The sequence below is a fragment of the Hydractinia symbiolongicarpus genome, chromosome 7, assembly GCF_029227915.1.
Source record: "Hydractinia symbiolongicarpus strain clone_291-10 chromosome 7, HSymV2.1, whole genome shotgun sequence".
Taxonomy (NCBI): Eukaryota; Metazoa; Cnidaria; class Hydrozoa; order Anthoathecata; family Hydractiniidae; genus Hydractinia; species Hydractinia symbiolongicarpus.
Window position 1 is genome coordinate 14610098 of NC_079881.1, and position 24602 is coordinate 14634699.

Here is a 24602-nt window from a genome sequence, read left to right on the forward strand (position 1 = left end):
ACCAAAGCTAGCTAGCATAAAACTGCCCATTTGGACAGAATAAAAATAGAACTAAGATAGCATATGGATAGTTAGCTATTTAAATATAAAAAAAAGAAACAGTGCCATATTATTGGAATATGTCATCCAAGTTCATCTTTTTAAAGACTATTCATAACTCCACTAACCTACAAAACACAACAATGTCCATGAAAATTTTATGGTTTCTAACCACAATAATACAAGGTGGACCTTTCTTATCTCAGTAGCAGGTTGGAATGTTAAAGGTAGTGACTGCTTGAAAATTATAATGGCTGTATTAACTTATATTTGTACACTGACAAAGAAAACTTGTTACTTACTTATGTTACACTTATGTTAACTTTTAAAGTTGTAGCTTCACGCCTGTCGTGGACGACAGACGTCAGTCACTTATTCATCTTCTTCTACTCCATCTCTAAAGAGAGGAGGATGAGGATTAGATCGAACTACAGTGACTATACTATTTTCTGAGGCTTCATTTGTCCCGGGGATCGGAGGTTCATCTGGGAGAGTTTTGAGAAACCTGTCGAGGGCTGTTTTAAACTTGAAAACTGGACATAAAGTGATGCTTCTTGGAGACTTGGGCAGGGCATTGAAGGTTCTTGGAGCTTGATAAGGGAAGCTGTTGTGTAGTTTAGCGTAGCTTGTGGAATTGTTCAGCACAGATGGTAGTTGAAAGAGACGCCCTTTTCTTTGTGTTGCATGGGTTTGCATGTGTGGGTGAAGGTTTGGGACAATGCCTTCAGCTATTTTCCAACTGTATTTGGCTTGATAGCGTTCACGTCGTCGTTGTAATGAGTACAATTTGAGCTGTTTAAGTGCGTTGTTGTAATTCATTCTGTGTACACAGTTGATCTTTTTCAGGTAGCTCCATTTCAGAGCTTCTAGTACCTTGATTTGTCCTTTACTAGCAGGAGACCAGAGTTAAGAGGAGTACTCGAGTCTAGGGATGACAAGGGATTTCCATAGTGGTAGGAGAACTTCTGGTGATCACGATCGAAAGACTCGAAGAATCCAGCTTGTAAGTTGGTTTGTATTTTCTACGATTTTATTTATATGCGATTTCAAGGTAGCATCATCTGTCATTAGTATTCCAAGATCTTTGGTTTGTGCTTTTGGTTGGATTTGTGTTGATGATGTTGTTTTGTACTTTGACTTTGACTTCAGATCTAGGTTTTTTCGGTACTGCAGGAGTTCAAACTTTGTATGGTTGAACATCATGTTGCTTTGTTTACTCCATTCGTAGACAGAGTTTGTGTCTGCTTGCATTTTTTCAATGTCACTTTCAGAGCTAACCTTCATTGTAAGTCTTGTATCATCTGCAAAGCTTGAGAGTGATGCGTCCTTTACAGAAAGATCAATATCCCCCATAAGGATCAGGAAGATCAGCAGTCCAAGCACACTTCCTTTTGGTACGCCAGAGATGACTTTTGTGGTGCGTTAGTGGTGACCTGGGTTCTGTTTTAGGAAGGACTTCAGCCATTTGAGTAGTTTGCCTTTGATACCTAAGTTTTCTATCTTCTTAAGGGCTATGTCTATATCGACCTTGTCAAATGCTTTTGTGAAATCCAGGTATACAACATCAGCGTTTGAGTTGTTGCAGAGTATTTGTAGAATGTTGTCGAAATGGTCAAGAAGCTGGCTCAGACATGACCGTCCACCACGAAAACCATGTTGGGAGCTGTTGAACAGGTTATTTTCTTCCATGAATGACACAATTTGATTTCGTACAACCTTTTGAAAGACCTTTATGATGTGAGATGTTAGGGCAATTGGGCGGTAGTTTTCAGCTTTAGTTTTGCTTCCACTCTTGTGTTTTGGGTTATTATATAGCACTGGTTAGTGTGTCTGGAATGGTTCCTTCTTCAAATGATTTCGTCCAAATCAGCTTGGGTGGGGTGGCTATGACGTTTTTGCACTTTTTCAGTAGGATTGATGGGAATCCATCAGGACCAGAAGAGGAGTTTGCTGAGAGTTCATTGATTGCCTTAATGAAGTGTGTTTCATCGAATATCACGTTTTGTAGTGAGGGTTTGCTTGGACTTTGGTTTTGTTTGTTTGTGTACTGTTTTGGTGTGCTAAACATCTTGCAGTACTGTGTCAGTAGTATGTCAGCTATCTTTTTTGAATCACAGATGTAGTTCCCACTCTCGTCGATTAGAGGACCAACAGTGGATTTAACATTTGAGAACTTTTTTTGCATAGGAGAAGAAGAATTTGGGGTTGCGCTTTATTGATTCTTTGGCTTTCTCTTCTTGCATGATGGTTGAATTTCTATATGAGAATTGTAGTGACTTTTCAATCTGAATGAGTTCTGCCTGGAGCCTATCAGTACGTATTGGCGATGTAACGCGTACTATTTGTTGTTTATCCTGGTTCTTCTTCTCATGAGTGCCATTCTCTCTCTTGGAATTTTATTTCTGTTGGTTTGTTCTATCTTTCTTGGTGGGACATGTATTTCTGATGCCTTGGTGCAGATGTTGTAAAATTTCTTTAGCATGTCCGGTACATCAAGATCTTGGAATTCCCGCTCCCAGTTGACTGTTTGGAGGTTTTCCGTTATGCAAGTCCAGTTTACACTTTCACTCTGATAATTTAGAAGATCGAAAGGGGATGAGAAGACTCTAGGAATTGTCTGTTGTGGGGTATGTGAGGGTAATAAGATGTTGATATATCTAGGAAGCAGTGGTGTGATATCGATCTGAGCATAGGTATAAATGAGATATCGTGAATCATGTTGGTGTTGTTGGTGAATACAAGATCAAGTATGTTTCCAGCAATGTGTGTAGGTTTGCGGATGATTTGGGTGAGACGGAGTTCAAGTAGTAGGTTGTTTGTGATGGTGATCATTTCTTTTTCACCTCTGCTACTATTTTGGTTTGGGTGCAATCCGACCAGTTGGTGTGAGGTAGGTTAAAGTCACCCGTTATGTATATGTCTGGAGATAGGGAGATGTTCAGTACTTGATGTAGCTCATTTATTGCTTGTGAGTAGTTTACTGATGTTGATCTGTTGTTTTGGTGGTCATCTGGTTGGCGGTATATAGTAGCTAGGGCTAAGTTCTCATGCTCTGAGAAGATGACGATGATCTGTATTGCATTGTCTGAGTAGTTTAGGACTGGTTTGAAGGTGGCTGCTAGGTCGTTTCGAACAAACATGGCTACACCACCTGAGTTGGGATGTCTTTCTACGAGTGCTATCTGTTCAAAAGATTTTGTAACCGTTTATGTGTAGTTCGGCATCTGTATGGTTGTGTAACCAGGTTTCTGTAAGACCAATAAAGAGTTGCTTTTTGGTATGAAGTATGTCAGAGATATATGAAACTTTAGATAGAACAGTTTTTGGTTTCAGTCCTTGTATGTTAATATATGAGAAGAAGTTCAGTACCTCTTTGGGATCTGGTTGTTTGTTATTTGTTGATGTGGAAGTGATATGAGGTGGGTTAGCGGTTTTGCTGGTTGACAGAAGGGAAGGATGTTGTGTTAATTGAGCATTGGTACTTGATTTTGGTTTGGGTAAGGATTGTAGGTCTGTTGGGTAGTCATGGCTTTGATTTTGGTATCCATTGCCACAAGAAGCCTGTATTCCATGTGGTGGATGTATTCTAAAAAATCTGTGTTTGTGGTTTAAGGCAGCATTTGGTCTTGGTTGGGTGGGCTGATCACGGTACTCATTAATGGTCTGATTCTATTTGTTCCTTTTATATGGCTTTTGTTGCATATTAGGTTGTAACACTCTTTCTTTGTGAGTGACGTTGAGCAGATTAATGGGTGGAAGGAGGTACATTTATTGCCAAGAGTGCATCCTTTCTTGCATTGGTTCCATGAGATAAAAAGGGCTTACATGGTGGTGGGTGCAAGAACTTGCATTCTTTACCTTAGATTCTGTCAAATTTGCATTTTCCTTTAATGTAGAATCTGCATGTTGGTTTTGGTTTTTGGCTATCTTCATGCGATTCAGGGTACTCTGTTGACAATCGTTGGTTTTCCCTAATGTAGGTTTCTGGTTGTGTTTTTGGCAGGGTGATGTCATCTTCTTCGTCTTCATTGGACAGACTTGGTGGTGCCTGACTTTCAGTTTCTGTTTCATGCTCACCTCCTATATCATCTACCACTGTGACAGGGGGTTCTGAAGAAGCTGGCTGTGAAAGATTTTGTTGACACTCTGTTGATGTTGATGTCCCAGGGGCTAATGGAAGGTTTTGTGTTTGATAGGTTGGGTTTGTTTCTTCTTGGTATTTTTGAATGCTTGTATTTTTTAAAAAAGATAAAAATAATTCTGCGTAAAGTTCTCTCAAAGGATTTAAAAAAAATAAATTTGCATATCTTTTCACACAGCTAAATTAGATGTGCATGATTTTTATGTCAAGAACTTATGTTTGTTTAAAATGTTTGTTCGTATAATTCGTATAAAAAACATCGTATCGATTTATTAAATCTTTCGTAACATTTTATTTTTAATACGAACTTTTTCGTATCATCAAAATTACAAGTTAATATACAGTTCGTATCACTTAAAATAATGTTCGTATGTAGTTCGTATCATTTTTAAAGAAGTTTGTATAAAAACTTGCTTATACGAAGTTTGTTTATTATAATTGGACTATTATCTATAGTTTTATATTGAAATTTTTTCAACAATTATAAAGTTCGTTTTGTTATACGAACTTCGTTTATTTTAATTGGATTTATTATCTAAGGTCTTTAGGGATCGCCTCCATGGCATCATAGAAAGCAAAAACATCTCCGTAGATCGTTTAAAATTCATAAAAACGGGATCGTATAAAACTAAAAGATTCTGTAGATCGTTTAAAAATCATGAAAACAAGATCGTAGAAAGCGAAAAGATCGTCGTAGATCGTTTAAAAATCATGAAAACAGGATCATAGAAAATGGAAAGATCATCGTAGATTGTTTAAAAATCATGAAAACAAGATCCTAGAAAGCAAAAAGATCGCTGTAGATTGTGTAGATTGAACCTATGAATATGCAATTTAACTAGTCTTTTCAAAGAAGTCAACCTCGTATATTTTACTTTTTTTATTTCAGGTTTCGTTTAAAGTTTGTATCAATTCTTTTTGTCTTTTAAAAAAATTGTTTAATTCTTTTGTTTCTGGTTTCCTATTGAAATAATTATGCGCAATTACGCCGGTACTTTTGAAGTTCGTTTAAAGTTGGTATAACAATTTACTTTGTTCAAAGTTCGTATCATTTCATTTTGTACGATAAAAAAACTTTGTTTAAGTTCGTATCATATATTAAAAAAGTTCGTATAAACTTCGTTTACATTTTTTATTTTAAACGAAGCACTTCGTATGACATTCGTTACACGAAACGAAGTACTTCGTAGCGTTTGTATAATTATAGGAAAAAAAACATACAAACATTTTGAGTGATCCCGAACGTTCAACATGGCACACATATAAAAAAGGGTACAGGTAGGTTGGGGGAGGTGGACTGAATCAGCCCCCTTTAAAGCTTGAAAACGGTTAGGGGCGGTTGCAGTCTTCGTAATTCAAGACACCATTCAGCATTGGTCGACGTATAAAATGTATAAATTGGCAATACTCACTTGAGTAGGTCAAAAGGTTATATATAGATCAGTAATTTTTACAACTTGGGCGACTCCAATTTAATTAGTTATTCTACGGGCGAAATCGATAGTAGCTTACAGTCGGTCGGTCAGCGAAATAAAAATAATTTTATAAAGAATGTATGATCGGAACAACAACAAAAAATAATAAAAATAACAATGGAGGAGAATGTTACGACATACTTGCATTCTCAAAAACTTGTTTTTAAAAGTTATGCAGCAACAATTTGAAGAAGGAGAAGGAGAAGGAGAAGGAGAAGGAGAAGGAGAAGGAGAAGAAGAAGCTCGTTCAAAAACATTGAAATGAGTTTTCTATCTCATCACTTGCTGCCCGCAGTTTTTGAAAGCCAGCTCACTCTCCAATAAAAATTCATGACTTTATTAAAACTTAAGCCAAGGTGGCACAAGTACTTCTATTTTTCAATTCTCTTTAATCCTTAAATCCTTGATCTGAATAGACATATCCTGAATTTCACAAAAGCTAAAACGTTTGCGGTTTTCTTGCACATGCGCAAGCATTTCTGTAGGTAGAAAATATAAACAACAGACCACAGTAATAAAAAAATCCATCCAAAAAAAGAAATAATAGCATAAAATTAGTGAACCTTTTTATGAAGAATATATAGAAGAGTATATATAGTTCAAATTTAAATCCAGTTTCTCTTGGATCTTATATATAAAAAAACTTTCTTTATTCATAGCCATTTTACCCTGCAAGAATTCTGCTTTCTTACCTACACAAAAGTGCACACATGCCCATTGTTCTCAAAATGAAATTAAAACAACTATGTCACGTCTAATCAGTGATTCGGTTGACATCATAACAATTTTTTTAGGTGAAAAGTTTCCGTATTTTAGGTGAAGAGAGAGCTAAATCTAGATAGCTAAGCATCATTTCCAGACAGATTTTGATTGTGATTACCATTCGTTAGCTAGTTATTTTCTATTTCCATTTTATTAGCATTTTTCCCCGAACTAGGTTTGTTTTAACCCAGCGAAATTTAAAAAAAAAATGGTGGATGTAGCACAAAGTCAATTAAGCCAAATGTCAATCATCACTACAGCAACATAGCTGAACCTAATCGCCGAATAGCTGAGAAATATTTGGGCCAGGATTATATATTTTCCTGTTAGAGCTAGGGGTACCATAACTACTCGTAGCTGACTATAGCTATTCTTAGACCAGATTAACATTATCAAATTTAAAAAAAAATCTTTCGAGGATAAGAGTGGTATAATTGGATTTATCAGCGAAAATTATCTAAGATAGGAACTTTTGAATACCAAAAGATTATACTTGACTTGCCAATGTTTACAAAAGTTAAAAAGTTTTTTTCATTTTTTGCACATGCGCAAGCATTATTGTAGGCAGAAAATATGAACAACAGACCAAAGTAATCGAAGAAATCCATCCAAGAGAGATATATTCGCTCAAAATTGATGAAATTTTTTAAGAATAGATAAGTTGCAACATGACGTAATGTTTTGATTTTGCATCGAGAACAATGGACATGCGCACGCATGTGCACAGGCAAAAAATATGAACAACAGACCGCAACGATCAAAAATATTAAGTGTAAAAAAATACACTGATGCTAAAATAGGTAATTAAACAGAAAGATAATAGTTGAGAAAAAAAAATTCCAATTTATTTTTTTTAAAGATTCAATTTGGCTATGTGGTCCTTCTTTTCTTGCCTGTCAGGATGCACCCGCATATACGGAACTTTGTAAACATTTGCAACTCATTTATATAGTTAAAATTTAATTCCAGTTCCTCTTGGATCTTATGCTACCCAAAAAAATCTTTAATCTTCCTTAATAACCACTTTACCCTGTGCGGGTCCTGCTTTTTTACCTACACAAAATTGCGCGCATGCCCATTGTTCTCAAAATAAAATCAAAACAACTATGTCATGTGGAAAGTGGTCTATTAGAACCGGATTTATTGTAATTTAAAGTTTTAAAATTTTATAAGAGTTTGAGTGCATTATAGTTGATTTGGGTGGTCATTTCTTCATAAAATATTAAAGTTTGGCTACTAATAATTGTACATAGTGTATAAACTTGAAAATGTCTATGTTTCAATAGACTTTGGTGCTGAATTTAAATATGTTGGCAATTTTGGTTAAAAAATGATCAGAAAATTTAAAGCATGTTAAACCAGATCTAAGAACACACATCCTAAATTTCCCTTAACAAATATCGAAAAAACTGACTGTGCGTCCAAAATCTTCTCCCATTATTTCTTTCTTCTCCTTGCAGTCAAAAGCACTAATGTGGTCAAAGCTTTGCCTCAAAAGAACACGCGACACTTATGACAGACAGGTGTCCCACACAAGGTCGGGAGTTATACAAAGACGGGCGAAAATATTTGTCTTGCTTCCGGTGCCCGATTTTGAAAACTTTTGTCCTAGGTAGGGCACTATGAAAAATAGATCGTTGGCCACTTGTCTGTGGACGTGAACCACGTGGTTCATCCGTAGTCTCCTTTAGGCCGTAAAAAGCCATATTAACACTTTAAAGGCCTGTCCACGTAGTTAGCAGCGTTCTTAGAGCCTGGCGCTCAAGAAAACGACTTAATACATAGTAGTCCATTGAGGTTGAAAGGACTAAACCGATAGCAACATGTCTAGGCTCGTGGAATCACGTGATTTACGTGTAGAATCCGTATTATGGCGTAAATATCCATATTACATACTTTAAAGGCCTGTCCACGTAATTAGCAGCCTTCTTAGGGCCTGACGCTCACAAAAACGACTTAATACATAGTAGTCCATTGAGATGGAAAGGAATAGACCGATGGCAACTTGTCTGTGCTCGTTGAACCACGTGGTTCTCCTGTAGTTTTCTTATTAGGCTGCGAAAGGCCATAGCACCATTTAAAGGTCTGTGCACGTAGTTAGCAGCGTTCTTAGAGCATGGGGCTCAGGAAAAAGACTTAATGCTTCGTAGTCCATTGAGATTGAATGGATTAGACCGATGGCCACTTGTCAGGGCTGGGGGAAGCACGTGGTTCACGTGTAGTCTCCTTATTAGGCCGTGAATATCGAAATTACATACTTTAAAGGCTTGTCCACGTAGTTAGAAGCGCTCTTAGGGCGTGGTTCTCAAGAAAACGACTTAATATTCCGTAGTCCATTGAGATTGAAAGGAATTAACTGATAGCAACTTGTCTGGGCTCGTGGAATCGTGTGATTAACGTTCAAATTCCGTATTAGGCCGAAAATGGCCATATTACAGCCTTGGAAGGCCTGTACACGTAGTTGGCAAAGTTCTGAGAGCCTGGGGGTCAGTATAATGACTTAATGCTTCGAAGTCTTTTGATATTGAAAGATTACACCGATGGCAACTTGTCTGGGCTGGTAGAACCACGTGGTTCACGTGTATTCTCCTAATTATGCCGTAAAAGTCCATATTACACGGTTTAAAGGCATGTCCAGGTAGTTAGCAGCCTTCGTAGAGCCTGGCGCTCAGGAAAACGATTTAATACGTCGTAGTCCATTGAGATCGAAAGGAATAAACCGATGACAAGTTGTCTGGCCTCGTGGAACCACGTGATTAACGTGTAGTCTCCTGATTATGCTGTGAATATCAATAAAACAAACTTTAAAGGATTGTCCACGTAGTTACCAGCGTTCTTAGGGCGTGGTTCTCAGGAAAAAGACTTGGTATTTCGTAGTCCATTGAAATTATAAGGAATAGACCGATGGCCACTTGTCAGGGCTCGTGGAATCGCGTGAATTACGTTTAAAATCCGTATTTGGCCGAAAATGGCCATATTACAGCCTTGGAAGGCATGTACACGTAGTTGGCAGCGTTCTGAGAGCCTGGCGGTCATTAAAACGACTTAACGCTTCAAAGTCTATTGATATTGAAAGATTAGACCGATGGCAACTTGTCTGGGCTGGTGGAACCACGTGGTTCACGTGTATTCTCCTTATTAGGCCGTAAAAGGCCATATTACACGGTTTAAAGGCATGTCCACGTAGTTAGCAGCGTTCTTAGAGCCTGGTGCTCAAGAAAACGACTTAATACATAGTAATCCATTGAGATTGACAGGAATAGACCAATGGCGACTTGTCTGGGCTCGTGGAACCACGTGATTTACGCGTAGTCTCCTTATTAAGCCGTGAATATCCATAATAACTATTTTAAAGGCTTGTCCACGTAGTTAGCAGCATTCTTAGGGCCTGGAGCTCAGAAAAACCACTAAATAAATAGTAGTCCATTGAGATTGAAAGGAATAGACGGATGACAAGTTGTCTGGGCTCGTGGAACCACGTGATTTACGTGTAGACTCTGCTTTAAATCGTAAATGGCCATATTACAACCTTTAAAGGCCTGTCCACGTAATTAGCAGCGTTTTTAGGGCCTGGCGCTCAGGAAAATGACTTAATACATCGTAGTCAATTGAAATTGAAAGGAATAGACCGAAGGCCACTTGTGTGTGCTCTCGGAGTCAGTTGATTTACCTGTAGCTTCCGTATTAGGCCGTAACGGGACATATTACACGCTTTAAAGGCCTGTGCATGTAGTTAGCAGCGTTCTTAGAGCCTGGCGCTCAGGAAAACGACTTGGTGTTTCGTAGTCCATTGAGATTGAATGGATTAGACCAATGGCCACTTGTCTGGCTGGTGGAACCACGTGATTTACATGTAGACTCCGTATTAGGCGGTAATGGGCCATATTACACGCTTTAAAGGGATGTCCACGTAGTTAGGAGTGTTCTGAGAGCCTGGTTCTCAAGAAAACGACTTAATATTTCGTAGTCCTTTGAGATTGAAAGTAATATAGCGATGGCCACTTGTTTGGGCTCGTGGAACCACATGATTTACTTGTAGACTCCGTATTAGGCGGTAATGGGCCATATTACACGCTTTAAAGGCCTGTACACGTAGTTAGCAGCTATTTGAGAGCCTGGCGGCTAGGAAAACGACCTATTGCTTCGAAGTCCATTGAGTTCGGAAGGAATATAGCGATGGTTTCTTGTCTGGACTTGTGGAACCACGTGGTTCACGTGTAGTCTCCTTATTAGGCCGTGAATATCGAAATTACATACTTTAAAGGCTTGTCCACGTAGTTAGAAGCGCTCTTAGGGCGTGGTTCTCAGGAAAACGACTTAATATTCCGTAGTTCATTGAGATTGAAAGGAATTAACCGATAGCAACTTGTCTGGGCTCGTGGAATCACGTGATTAACGTTCAAACTCCGTATTAGGCCGAAAATGGCCATATTACAGCCTTGGAAGGCCTGTACACGTAGTTGGCAGGGTTCTGAGAGCCTGGGGATCAGTATAATGACTTAATGCTTCGAAGTCTTTTGATATTGAAAGATTACACCGATGGCAACTTGTCTGGGCTGGTAGAACCACGTGGTTCACGTGTATTCTCCTTATTAGGCCGTAAAAGTCCATATTACACGGGTTAAAGGCATGTCCAGGTAGTTAGCAGCCTTCTCAGGAAAACAATTTAATACGTCGTAGTCCATTGAGATCGAAAGGAATAGACAGATGGCCAATTGTCTGCGCACATGGAACTACGTGATTTACGTGTATTCTTCTTATTAAGCCGTAAATATCCAAATTACCTACTTTAAAGGTCTGACTACGTAGTTAGCAGGGTTCTTAGGTCCTGCTGCTCAGGAAAACGACTTAATACATCGTAGTTCATTGAGATTGGAAGGAATAGACCGATGGCCACCTGTCTAGGCTCATGGAACCACGTGATTTACGTGTAGTCTTCTTATTATGCCGTAAATATCCAAATTACATACTTCAACGGCCTTTGCACATAGTTAGGAGCGGTCTTAGGGTCTGGCACTCAAGAAAACGACTTAATACATGGTAATCCATGGCGATTGTAAGGAATAGACCGATGGCCACATGTCTTGTTGTGATTTACCTCTAGACTCCGTATTAGGCCGTAATGGGCCATATTTCACACTTTAAAAGCGTTGTCCATTGAGATTGAAAGGAATAGACCAATGGCCACTTGTCTGGGCTCGTGGAAACACGTGATTTACGCGTAATCTCCTTATTAGGCCGTGAATATCCATAATACATATTTTAAAGGCTTGTCCACGTAGTAAGCAGCCTTCTTAGGGCCTGGCACTTAGAAAAACGATAAATAAATAGTAGTCCATTGAGATTGAAAGAAATAGAACGATGGCAACCTGTCTGTGCTCGTGGAACCACGTGGTTCTCCTGTAGTTTTCTTATTAGGCTGCGAAAGGCCATATTACGGCCTGGCGCTCAGGAAAACGACTTAATACGTCATAGCCCATTGAGATCGAAAGGAATAAACCGATAGCAACATGTCTGGGCTCGTGGAATCACGTAATTTACGTGTAGAATCTGTATTAGGGCGTAAATATCCATATTGCACACTTTAAAGGTCTGTGCACGTAGTTAGCACCTTTTTGAGAGCCTGGCGGTCAGGAAAACGTCCTACTGCTTCGAAGTCCATTGAGTTCGGAAAGAATATAGCGATTACTTCTTGTCATGGCTCGTGGAACCACGTGGTTCACGTGTATTCTCCTAATTAGGCCGTAAATTGCCATATTGCACACTTTAAAGGTGTGTGCACGTAGTTAGCAGCGTTCTTAGGGCCTGGTGCTCAAAAAAGCGACTTAATACATAGTAGTCCATTGCGATTGAAAAGATAAAACCGATGGCCACTTGTCTGTGCTCGTGGAACCACCTGATTTACATGTAGAATCCGTATTAGGGCGTAAATATCCATATTACATACTTTAAAAGCCTGTACACGTAGTTAGCAGCTTTTTGAGAGCCTGGCGGTCAGGAAAACGTCCTATTGCTTCGAAGTCCATTAAGTTCGGAAGGAATATAGCGATGACTTCTTGTATGGGGTCGTGAAGCCACGTGGTTCATGTGTAGTCTCCTTATTCGGCCGTTAATTGCCATATTGCACACTTTAAAGGTCTGTGCACGTAGTTAGCAGCGTTCTTAGAGCCTGGCGCTCAGGAAAACGACTTAGTACATTGTAGTCCACGGAGATTGAAAGGAATAGACCGATGGCCACTTGTCAGGGCTGGTGGAAGCACGTGGTTCACGTGTATTTTCCTTATTAGGCCGTAAAAGGCCATTTTACACGCTTTAAAGGCTTGTCAACATAGTTAGCAGCGTCCTTAGGGCCTGGCGCTTAGGAAAACGACTTAATAGATCGTAGTTCATTGAGATTGAAAGAAATAGACAGATGGCCAATTGTCTGCGCTCATGGAACCACGTGATTTACGTGTATTCTCCTTATTAAGCCGTAAATATCCAAGTTACCTACTTTAAAGGTCTGACCACGTAGTTAGCAGGGTTCTTAGGTCCTGCTGCTCAGGAAAACGACTTAATACATCGTAGTTCATTGTGATTGGAAGGAATAGACCGATGGCCACCTGTCTGATTGATTGATTGATTGATTTAATTTATTTACCGTCGGTTATTATATACAATAGTTCTTTAAAAAAAATAATATTTTGCAAAAAACTAATCAAAACCGACCAAATATTTTTATATATTTACAATTTAGATGAAAAGAAAATAAATAAATAATGAATAAATAATAAATAAAAGATAAACATTCCCCCTCTCCCATTTTCGTATTGATTACGCAAGTTATGGAATCAATTGCCGACACTCTGTGCATGAACAGTGAGAGCCATTCCATTTTTTAATCATTTGCTTAAATTTAACTAGATCTTCGCAACTCTTCGTATGAAAAGGAAGTTTATTCCAAACTTTTGGGGCTAAACATCGCAAACTGTTTAGACCAAAGGTGCTTGTTTTCACACTGATGGTTTTTAGGTTGTTCATGTTTTGACTTCTTACTGGCCTATCAGTTTCCTCAAAAAGGAAAATATCTTTCATGAAAGAAGGACTGATGTTTCTCCGAATTTTAAATATTTCTATGCATAAATATCTATGCCTTAGTAATTCCATATAATGTTTATTTGGGGGGCAATCAACTGGTCTTGGGTCATCATGAATAAAACTTAAAGCCCTGTTGTGGAGTTTTTCAATTTTCAAAAGAGATTTCGAAGAAGAGAAATGCCAAACTAAGGGACAATAATTAAAATTTGCATACACGAAGCTTTGTGCTAAAATAGATCTTGTTTGCAAAGATAGTACATTTTTAAATCTAAATAATGTATTCAGCTGGGCTGAGGCTTTTCGACAAAGATTACTAATGTGCAAGTTGAAATTTAATTTATCATCAATTGTTACTCCTAAAAGTTTTACTACGGACCTTTCTGATTGTATGACTCTATCGCCAATGTTTATGTCAAGCTTCGAGTTATCAATTTTGGCTCTTGATAGAAGGATCGAATGAAATTTGTTTGGATTTGCTATGATTTTGTTATTATTTAACCAAGAAAGGGCAATTTCGGATTCCCTTTCTAAAGTCTTAATGAGATTTTTAATAGTGTTTGAATAAGCTGATATCGTATTGTCGTCTGCGTAATTATGTAGGTCACTATTTACAATAAAATAAAATAAATCATTCATAAATATATTAAAAATAATTGGGCCCAACACAGAACCCTGAGGCACACCTGACAAAATTAATTCAAATATACTATACTCCGCATTTACTCGTGTGGATTGTTCTCTGTTTGTAAGATACGATAGAATATACTCAAGTGATTTTAAATCAAAACCGTAAGCATGAAGTTTGGCTATAAGTAGATCGTGGGGGACACAGTCAAAAGCTTTTGATAAGTCCATTAATATTGAACCAACCACATAATTCAGATCCAGTTTTTTTTTCCAATCCTCTAATAGGCGTATCAATACGTGATTGGTGCTATAGTTTTTCCTGTAAGCAGATAAGTACACAGAAAGTTTTTTTTCCATGAAAGACATTATTTGCTCTTTGATTATTATTTCATAAAACTTAGAGAAAAAATTTAATACACTAATAGGTCTAAAATTATTGAGACTGTACTTTTCCTTGCTTCCCTTGTCAATTGGTGTAACAACCGCACGCTTAGCTTTAGTTGGGAAAAAACTGGCACGGATGCTACTATTTAAGGCATTTTTGAGGGGCAATATTAAGTGCTCACTAGCTAGTTTTGCAAGTTTTGGCGGTATCTTATCTTCGCCTGCAGACGCTTTAGTGTTTATTACTTTAAATACTTTTTTGATTTCTTCATCACCTATTTCCTTAAATTGAAAATTTTCGGACACATTTTCAATATTTTCTTTTATCTTTAGGATACTTGGATGATTTTTATAGGTTTTTAAAATTTTCTCAATCAACTTTTTCTTATCTGTAAGATTTCTGTAGATTTAAAATCAATAGAGGTAGGTTTAATACCACTGCTATTTTCAACAATATTTATGAAGTGGCTATTCAATGTTGTTGCCACTTCATTTTCATCTGTAATCAAATTATCGTTTTGGATTATCGTAATATTTGCATTACTTAAGCAATTTTTATTGGTTACAAAAGGTTTCATAACTTTCCAAAAATTTTTATTTTCGACTGCTCCGGCCTGGGTTATTTTTTTAAAATATTCCTTAACAGCTATATTTCGTAATTTTACGCATTTGTTTCTTTGTCTTTTATAATTGGCATTGTTTTCCTCAGTTTTATCATTGTTATATTTATTTTTAAACCTTGACCTAGAGTATATAGCCTTTCTTAATTCTTTATTCATGAAGGCAGCATAGTTTCCACGCAATGTTTTCTGTTTCAAAGGAGCATGTTTATCTACAATATTTCTAAAAATTACTTGAAGATTTTCATAGTTCAAATCAGGATCGGCAGTGTCACAAAAAAAGTCAGCAGCTTTTACATCAGCCAAAGACGTCTTTTCATCGAAATTTTTATAGTTTCTATAGAATATTTTCTTTGGCTGTAAACGGGCTAGATGCATTTTTAAAAATGCAGTTATCATTAGATGATGGTCACTTAACCCTGTTTCAAACGCTGAACTATTTTGAAAAGACCTATATCTGTTTGTCAATAAGACATCAATTGAAGAGCCTTCTGTTCCTGCAAAGCATGTTTTATCTTTAATGAGGTTTTTGAGATTGAAAATATCACAAAGTGACTGCATCTGCCCATAGCCACTATCACTTGGATTATAAAAATCTATATTAATATCACCCAGAACAATAATATTGTCACATTTAGAAAGAGCATTGTTTAGAATTTTTTCCAATTCATAGAAAAATTGTGTTAAGTTCAAATATGAAGGTGGCCGATAAATGCTAATTATAATCCATTTTTTATTTCTAATAGTAATTTCAGAACAGATAATTTCATTCTCTACAATTCCAATATTGTGTAACTGTTTACAAATGACCCCTTTCCCAACATACTCAATTAAACCTCCTCCATGTATGTTTCTGTCCTTTCGGGTTCTAATTTCATATCCGTCAATATTAAATTGAGCAGTTGGAAAAGATTCATCCAGTTTAGTTTCTGCAAGTACGAAATAGTCAGGAGAAAATTTAGACATGATCTCTCTGACGTCGACAATTTTATTTTTCAGACTGTTTATATTTAAGTAACCTAAAAGAGGATTATCGGGATTAGCAACTCTAAGTTTACAGATACTATCGAGCGGGCTATCAGGTTGTCTAGGCTCATGGAACCACGTGATTTACGTAAATATCCAAATTACATACTTCAACGGCCTGTGCACATAATTAGGAGCGTTCTTAGGGTCTGGCACTCAAGAAAACGACTTAATACATGGTAATCCATGGCGATTGTAAGGAATAGACCGATGGCCACATGTCTTGTTGTGATTTACCTCTAGACTCCGTATTAGGCCGTAATGGGCCATATTTCACACTTTAAAAGCGTTGTCCATTGAGATTGAAAGGAATAGACCAATGGCCACTTGTCTGGGCTCGTGGAACCACGTGATTTACGCGTAGTCTCCTTATTAGGCCGTGAATATCCATAATACATATTTTAAAGGCTTGTCCACGTAGTTAGCAGCCTTTCTAGGGCCTGGCACTTAGAAAAAAGATAAATAAATGGTAGTCCATTGAGATTGAAAGAAATAGAACGATGGCAACTTGTCTGTGCTCGTGGAACCACGTGGTTCTTCTGTAGCCTGCTTATTAGGCTGCAAAAGGCCATATTACAGCCTTTAAAGGCCTGTTCACGTAGTTAGCAGCGTTCTTAAGGCGTGGCGCTCAGGAAAACGACTTAATACGTCATAGCCCATTAAGATTGAATGGAATAAACCGATAGCAACATGTCTGGGCTCGTGGAATCACGTGATTTACGTGTAGAATCTGTATCAGGCCGTAATGGGCCATATTACACGCTTTAAAGGCGTAGTCCATTACGATTGAAAGGAATAGACCGATGGCCACTAGTTTGCGGTCTTGGAACCACGGGATTTACGTGATTTCTCCTTATTAAACCGTATATATCTAAGTTACCTTCTTTAAAGGCCTGTCCACGTTGTTAGCAGCGTTCTTAGTTCCTGGTGCGCAGGAAAACAAATTAATACGTCGTAGCCCATTGAGATTAAAAGGAATAAACCAATAGCAACTGGGCTCGTGGAATCACGTGATTTACGTGTAGAATCAGTATTAGGCGTAAATGGCCATATTACAGACTTGGCAGGCCTATACACGTAGTTAGCAGCGTTCTTAGTGTCTGGCGCTCAAGAAAACGACTTAATGCGTAGTAGTCCATTGAGATTGGAGGGAATACAGCGATGGCCACTTCCTGGCCCAGTAGAAGAACGTGACTTACGTGTATTCTCCTTATTAGCCCGTAAAAGGGCATATTAAACGCTTTAAAGGCATGTCCACGAAGTTAGCAGCGTTCTCAAAGCCTGGCGCTCAAGAAAACAAACGAATACATCGTAGTCCATTGAGATTGAAAGGAATAGCCCGGTGGCCACTTGTCTAGGCTCGTGGAATCACATTATTTACGCGTATTCTCCGTATTAAGCCGTAAATATCCATATTATTTATTATTATTATTTCATTTATTTAAAGTTGGTTTTACATAGTAAATGGTAAATACTAATTTACACCAACTAAAGTAAAAAAAAAAAAAAAAAAAAAAATAAACAAAAAAAAACACAAAGATATACCAAACATTAAAAATAAGAGACGAGAATAGCCGACTTATGTAGCCTACATGTGCAGAGATCTGAAAGATTAGGTGAGATAAGTTCCTTTTTAAAACTCTTGATGGAGAGAGAACTTTTCACTCTGTCAGGCAAAGAGTTCCATAACAAACAACTTCGAAACAAAAAAGATCTAGTACCAAAGCGTGTTGAACTTGTGGATGGTAAAAGTAGACTATTTTTGCTGCGCAAATTGTAACTGATACGTCTTTTAGCGTAAAAAGACTGCATAAATGACGGATTTTCGTCTGTTAATGTTTTATAAATCTCTATGCAGATTGTACATAAATGCAGTTCGTGAATTTGCACACTGTTACAATTTACCAACAAGTCCTGATAACTGGAATGATAGTCTTTTGTTACAGCTCTCAATGCACGTTTGTGTGTTGAAATGATTAATTTATACTGCACAGCACTGCAATACATCCATATAATGGGACAATAGGTAAATATTGATAAAATATAAGAATTAAGCAAGAACTTTGATTGTTCAAAACTAATGAATCGTCTCATTCTGTAAAGACATCTGACATTGCTATTTCCTTTTTTACATAGATTAGAGATGTGCTCATTAAAAGTGAGACATCTATCAATAGTAATGCCTAATAATTTTACAGATTCCGATGCGACTAGGAAGTTATTGTTTATTCTTAGCGATAAAGTATCACTGTGTGGACAACCTAAAAACATCATCTGAAACTTTGCTGGATTAGCAACCAATTGGTTGTTTTCAAACCAGGCTAATACCTTATTTAAGTCATGCTGAAGGTCAGCAATGACTTCATTTAATTGAGATCCACAAGTGTAGATTGTATTATCATCAGCAAAGTTGCAAATATCAGTTTTTTCAATAAATAATAATAAGTCATTTATAAATATATTAAACAGAAGTGGACCGAGATTAGAACCTTGTGGAACGCCGAAAACAATTGAGAGCCACTCACTAAAAGAACTGCAGATTTTGGTTCTTTGAAAACGTCCAGAGAGATAACTTTTCATAAGGTAAAGACTTTTTCTATCAAAACCATAACCAGCCAATTTTGAGATTAAAAGGCCATGATCTATGGAATCAAATGCTTTTGACAAGTCCATTAAGACAGTTCCCACCACCCCAGATTTATTTAAGCACTGATGCCATTTACCAATTAGGCGAAATAGAGCATTTTGGGTGCTATATTTACTTCTAAAATCACATAATAATGATGAAAATATTGGTTAAAAATAGCTAGAAATCTGATTAAATAGAAGCCGTTCCAAAATTTTAGAAAAACTATTTAAAATACTAATTGGTCGGTAATTTTCTTTCCGAGAGTTGTCACCCTTTTTGAAAACGGGAATAACTTCAGATAGTTTCAGTACTGATGGAAATATACCGTCAGTGATGCAAAAATTTATGCAGTTTGTAAGTGGCAAGCACATTTTGTCTGCAACTATCTGAATTATTCTCGTTGGAATTGGGCCACTGACTGCCTTTTTTGCATTTAGGCTCAGTATCACTTTATGAACTTCCTCAGGATAAACAGGTAAAAAGGAGAAGTTTCTCTTCGTTTTTGAACGGATCTTTAAAACACTAGGGTTTGGAAGGCCTGTACACGTAGTTAGCAGCGTTCTTAGAGCCTGGCGCAAAGGAAAACGACCTAGTACATCGCAGTGCATTGACATTAAAAGGAATAGACCGATGGTCACTTCTCTGGGCTCGCGGAACGACGTGATTTACGTGTAGTCTCCTTATTAGGCCGTGAATATCCATAATACATACTTTAAAGGCCTGTCGACGTAGTTAGCAGACTTCTTAGGGCCTGGCGCTCACAGAAACAACTTAATACATAGTAGTCCATTGAGATTGAAAGGAATAGACCGATGACCACTTGTCTGGGCTCGTGGAGTCGCGTGATTTACCTCTAGACTCCGTATTAGGCCATATTGGGCCATATTACACGCTTTAAAAGCGTAGTCCATTGAGGTTGAAAGGAATAGACCGATGGCCACATTTGTCTAGGCTCGTGGAACCACGTGGTTCTCCTGTAGTCTCCTTATTAGGCTGTAAAAGGCCATAGCTTTAAAGGCCTGTCCACGTAATTAGCAGGGTTCTTAGGCCTGGCGTTCAGGAAAATGATTTAATACGTCGTAGTCCATTGAGATCGAAAGGAATAGACCGATGACCACTTGTCTGGGCTCGTGGAGTTACGTGATTTACCTGTAGACTCCGTATTAGGTCGTAATGGGCCATATTACACGCTTTAAAGGCTTGTGCACATAGTTAGCAGCACTCTTAGGACGTGGTTCTCAGGAAAACGACTTAATATTCCGTAGTGCATTGAGATTGAAAGGAATAAACCGATAGGAACTTGTCTGGACTCGTGGAATCGCGTGATTTACGTTCAAACTCCGTATTAGGCCGAGAATGGCCATTTTACAGCCTTGGAAGGCCTGTACACGTAGTTGGCAGCGTTCTGAGAACCTGGCGGTCAGGAAAACGACTTAATGCTTTGAATTCCATTGAGATTGAAAGGAATATACCGATACCAAATTCTCTGGCCACGTGAAATTACGTGAATTACGGGTAGACTCCGTATTACGCCGTAAATGGCCATATTACACGCTTTAAATGCCTGTGCGCACAGTTAGCAGCGTTTTTAGAGCCAGGCGCTCAGGAAAACGACTTAATACGTCGCAGTCCATTGAGATTAAAAGGAATAGAGCGATGGCCACTTATCTGGGCTCGTGGAACCAAGTGTTTCACGTGTAGTCTCCTTATTAGTCCGTAAATGGCCGTATTACACGCTTTAAAGGCGATAGCAACTTGTCTGTGCTTGTGGAATCACGTGCTTTACGTGTAGACTCTTTATAAGGTCGTAAATGGCCATATTACAGCCTTGGAATGCCTACACGTAGTTTGCTGCGTTTTTAGAGCCTGGCGCTTAGGAAAACGATTTAATGCTTCGAAGTCCATTGAGATTGAAAGGAATAGAGCGATGGCTACTTGTCTGGGCTCCTGGAACCACGTGAATTACGTGTAGGCTCCGTTTTACGCCGTAAATGGCCTTATTACAGCCTTAGAAGGCCTGTACACGTAGTTAGCAGCGTTCTGAGAACCTAACGGACAGGAAAACGACTTAATGCTTCGAAGTCCATTGAGATTAAAAGGAATATGCCGATACCAACTAGTCTGGCCACGTGAAATTACGTGATTTACGTGTAGACTCCGTATTACGCCGTAAATGGCTATATTACAGCCTTGGAAGGCCTGTACACGTAGTTAGCAGCGTTCTGAGAACCTGGAGGTCAGGAAAACGACTTAATGCTTCGAAGTCCATTGAGATTAAAAGGAATATTCCGATAGCAACTTGTCTGTGCTTGTGGAATCACGTGCTTTACGTGTAGACTTTTTATAAGGTCGTAAATGGCCATATTACAGCCTTGGAATGCCTGTACACATGGTTAGCAGCGTTCTGAGAACCTGGCGGTCAGGAAAACGACTTAATGCTTTGAATTCCATTGAGATTGAAAGGAATATACCGATACCAAATTCTCTGGCCACGTGAAATTACGTGAATTACGGGTAGACTCCGTATTACGCCGTAAATGACCATATTACACGCTTTAAATGCCTGTGCGCACAGTTAGCAGCGTTTTTAGAGCCAGGCGCTCAGGAAAACGACTTAATACGTCGCAGTCCATTGAGATTAAAAGGAATAGAGCGATGGCCACTTATCTGGGTTCGTGGAACCAAGTGTTTCACGTGTAGTCTCCTTATTAGTCCGTAAATGGCCGTAATACACGCTTTAAAGGCGATAGCAACTTGTCTGTGCTTGTGGAACCACGTGAATTACGTGTAGGCTCCGTTTTACGCCGTAAATGGCCTTATTACAGCCTTGGAAGGCCTGTACACGTAGTTAGCAGCGTTCTGAGAACCTAACGGACAGGAAAACGACTTAATGCTTCGAAGTCCATTGAGATTGAAAGGAATAGAGCGATGGCCACTTGGTTGGTCTCCTGGAATGACGTGGTTCACGTGTAGTCTCTTTATTAGTCCGTAAATGGCCATATTACACGCTTTAAAGGCACACAGTTAACAGCGTTTTTAAAGCCTGGCGCTCAGGATAGCCACTTATTACATCGCAGTCCATTGAGATTAAAAGGAATATACCGATAGCAACTTGTCTGTGCTTGTGGAATCACGTGCTTTACGTGTAGGCTCTTTATAAGGTCGTAAATGGCCATATTACAGCCTTGGAATGCCTGTACACGTAGTTAGCAGCGTTCTGAGAACCTGGCGGTCAGGAAAACGACTTAATGCTTCGAAGCCCATTGAGATTGAAAGGAATAGAGCGATGGCAACTTGTCTGGGCACCTGGAACCACGTGAATTACGTGTAGACTCCGTATTACGCTGTAAATGGCCATATTACAGCCTTGGAATGCCTGTACACATAATTAGCAGCGTTCTGAGAACCTGGCGGTCAGGAAAACGACTTAATGCTTTGAATTCCATTGAGATTAAAAGGAATATACCGATACCAACTTGTCTGGCTGCGTAAAAATACGTGATTTACGTGTAGACTCCGTATTAGGCCGTGAATGACTATATTACAGCTTTGGAAGGCCTGTACACGTAGTTAGCAGCGTTCTGAGAACCTGGCGGTCAGGACATTGACTTAATTCTTCGAAGTCCATTGAGATTGAAAGGAATAGAGCGATGGCCACTTGTCTGGTCTCCTGGATTGACGTGGTTCATGTGTAGACTCTTTAAAAAGTCTTAAATGGCCATATTACACGCTTTAAATGCTTGTGCGCACAGTTAGCAGAGTTTTTAGAGCCTGGCGCTCAGGAAAACGATTTAATGCTTCGAAGTCCATTGAGATGGAAAGGAATAGAGCGATAGCTACTTGTCTGGGCTCCTGGAACCACGTGAATTACGTGTAGACTTCGTATTGCGCCGTAAATGGCCATATTACAGCCTTGGAATGCCTCTACACGTAGTTAGCAGCGTTCTGAGAACCTGGCGGTCAGGAAAACGACTTAATGCTTCGAAGTCCATTGAGATTAAAAGGAATATTCCGATAGCAACTTGTCTGTGCTTGTGGAATCACGTGCTTTACGTGTAGACTCTTTTGAAGGTCGTAAATGGCCATATTACAGCCTTGGAATGCCTGTACACATAGTTAGCAGCGTTCTGAGAACCTGGCGGTCAGGAAAACGACTTAATGCTTTGAATTTCATTGAGATTAAAAGGAATATACCAATACCAACTTGTCTGGCCGCGTAAAATTACGTGATTTACGTGTAGACTCCGAATTAGGCCGTAAATGGCTATATTACAGCTTTGGAAGGCCTGTACTCGTAGTTAGCAGCGTTCTGAGAATCTGGCGGTCAGGACATTGACTTAATTCTTCGAAGTCCATTGAAATTGAAAGGAATAGAGCGATGGCCACTTGTCTGGTCTCCTGGAAGGACGTGGTTCACGTGTAGTCTCTTTATTAGTCCGTAAATGGTCATATTACACGCTTTAAATGCCTGTGCGCACAGTTAGCAGCGTTTTTAGAGCCTGGCGCTCAGGATAGCGACTTATTGCGTCGCAGTCCATTGAGATTAAAAGGAATATACCGATAGCAACTTGTCTGTGCTTGTGGAATCACGTGCTTTACGTGTAGACTCTTTATAAGGTCGTAAATGGCCATATTACAGCCTTGGAATGCCTACACGTAGTTTGCAGCGTTTTTAGAGCCTGGCGCTTAGGAAAACGATTTAATGCTTCGAAGTCCATTGAGATTGAAAGGAATAGAGCGATGGCTACTTGTCTGGGCTCCTGGAACCACGTGAATTACGTGTAGGCTCCGTTTTACGCCGTAAATGGCCTTATTACAGCCTTGGAATGCCTGTACACGTAGTTAGCAGCGTTCTGAGAACCTAACGGACAGGAAAACGACTTAATGCTTCGAAGTCCATTGAGATTAAAAGGAATATTCCGATAGCAACTTGTCTGTGCCTGTGGAATCACGTGCTTTACGTGTAGACTCTTTATAAGGTCGTAAATGGCCATATTACAGCCTTGGAATGCCTGTACACGTAGTTAGCAGCGTTCTGAGAACCAGGCGTTCAGGAAAACGACTTAATGCATCGAAGTCCATTGAGATTGAAAGGAATAGAGCGATGGCCACTTGTCTGGTCTCCTGGAACCACGTGGTTCACGTGTAATCTCCTTATTAGTCCGCTTTAAATACCTGTGCGCTCAGTTAGCAGCGTTTTTAGAGCCTGGCGCTCAAGAAAACGACTTAATACGTCGCAGTCCATTGAGATTAAAAGGAATATACCGATATCAACTTGTCTGGCCACATGAAATTACGTGATTTACGTATAGACTCCGTATTACGCCGTAAATGGCCATAATACAGCCTTGTAATGCCTGTACACGTAGTTAGCAGCGCTCTGAGAAACTGGAGGTCAGGACATTGACTTAATGCTTCGAAGTCCATTGAGATTGAAAGGAATAGAGCGATGGCCACTTGTCTGGTCTCCTGGAACCACGTGGTTCACGTGTAGTCTCCTTATTAGCCCGTAAATGGCTATATTACAGCCTTGGAAGGCCTGTACACGTAGTTAGCAGCATTCTGAGAACCTGGCGGTCAGGAAAACGACTTAATGCTTTGAAGTCCATTGAGATTGAAAGGAATATACCGATACCAACTTGTCTGGCCACGTGAAATTACGTGATTTACGTGTAGACTCCGTATTACGCCGTAAATGGCCATATTACACGCTTTAAATGCCTTTGCGCACAGTTAGCAGCGTTTTTAGAGCCTGGCGCTCAGGAAAACGACTTAATACGTCGCAGTCCATTGAGATTAAAAGGAATAGAGCGATGGCCACT

General features: G+C 39.0%; 2 protein-coding genes across 2 annotated transcripts in view; both read right to left on the reverse strand.

The window, feature by feature from the left end:
- The window catches only part of LOC130649096 (eukaryotic translation initiation factor 3 subunit L-like), a 65435-nt gene extending 57133 nt beyond the window's left edge, over positions 1 to 8302 (reverse strand). The window contains 1 exon segment of the mRNA XM_057455300.1: positions 7832 to 8302. Coding sequence (XP_057311283.1) covers positions 7832 to 7855 — 24 coding nt within the window. The 5' untranslated portion in view covers positions 7856 to 8302.
- Positions 8303 to 13351: 5049 nt separating this feature from the next.
- LOC130648523 (uncharacterized) lies at positions 13352 to 16421 on the reverse strand. The gene is made up of 5 exons (XM_057454575.1): positions 16328 to 16421; positions 14885 to 16144; positions 14178 to 14780; positions 13849 to 14078; positions 13352 to 13456 (listed from the first exon to the last, which is right to left on the reverse strand). The coding sequence occupies exons 1-5, from the start codon at positions 16419 to 16421 to the stop codon at positions 13352 to 13354; spliced, it is 2292 nt and encodes a 763-aa protein (XP_057310558.1).
- Between the last annotated feature and the right edge of the window lie 8181 nt (positions 16422 to 24602).

What these genes read in the sequence shown, in the direction of transcription:
- LOC130648523 (XM_057454575.1), bottom strand. Translation starts at nt 16,421, where the DNA reads ATGGCCCATTACGGCCTAATACGGAGTCTAGAGGTAAATCACAACAAG. An exon ending in CAATCGCCATGGATTACCAT is followed by an intron (nt 16,145 to 16,327) that starts GTATTAAGTCGT and finishes ATCCTCTTTTAG; the next exon opens with GTTACTTAAATATAAACAGT. An exon ending in CCGTAGTAAAACTTTTAGGA is followed by an intron (nt 13,457 to 13,848) that starts GTAACAATTGAT and finishes GGAAACTGATAG; the next exon opens with GCCAGTAAGAAGTCAAAACA.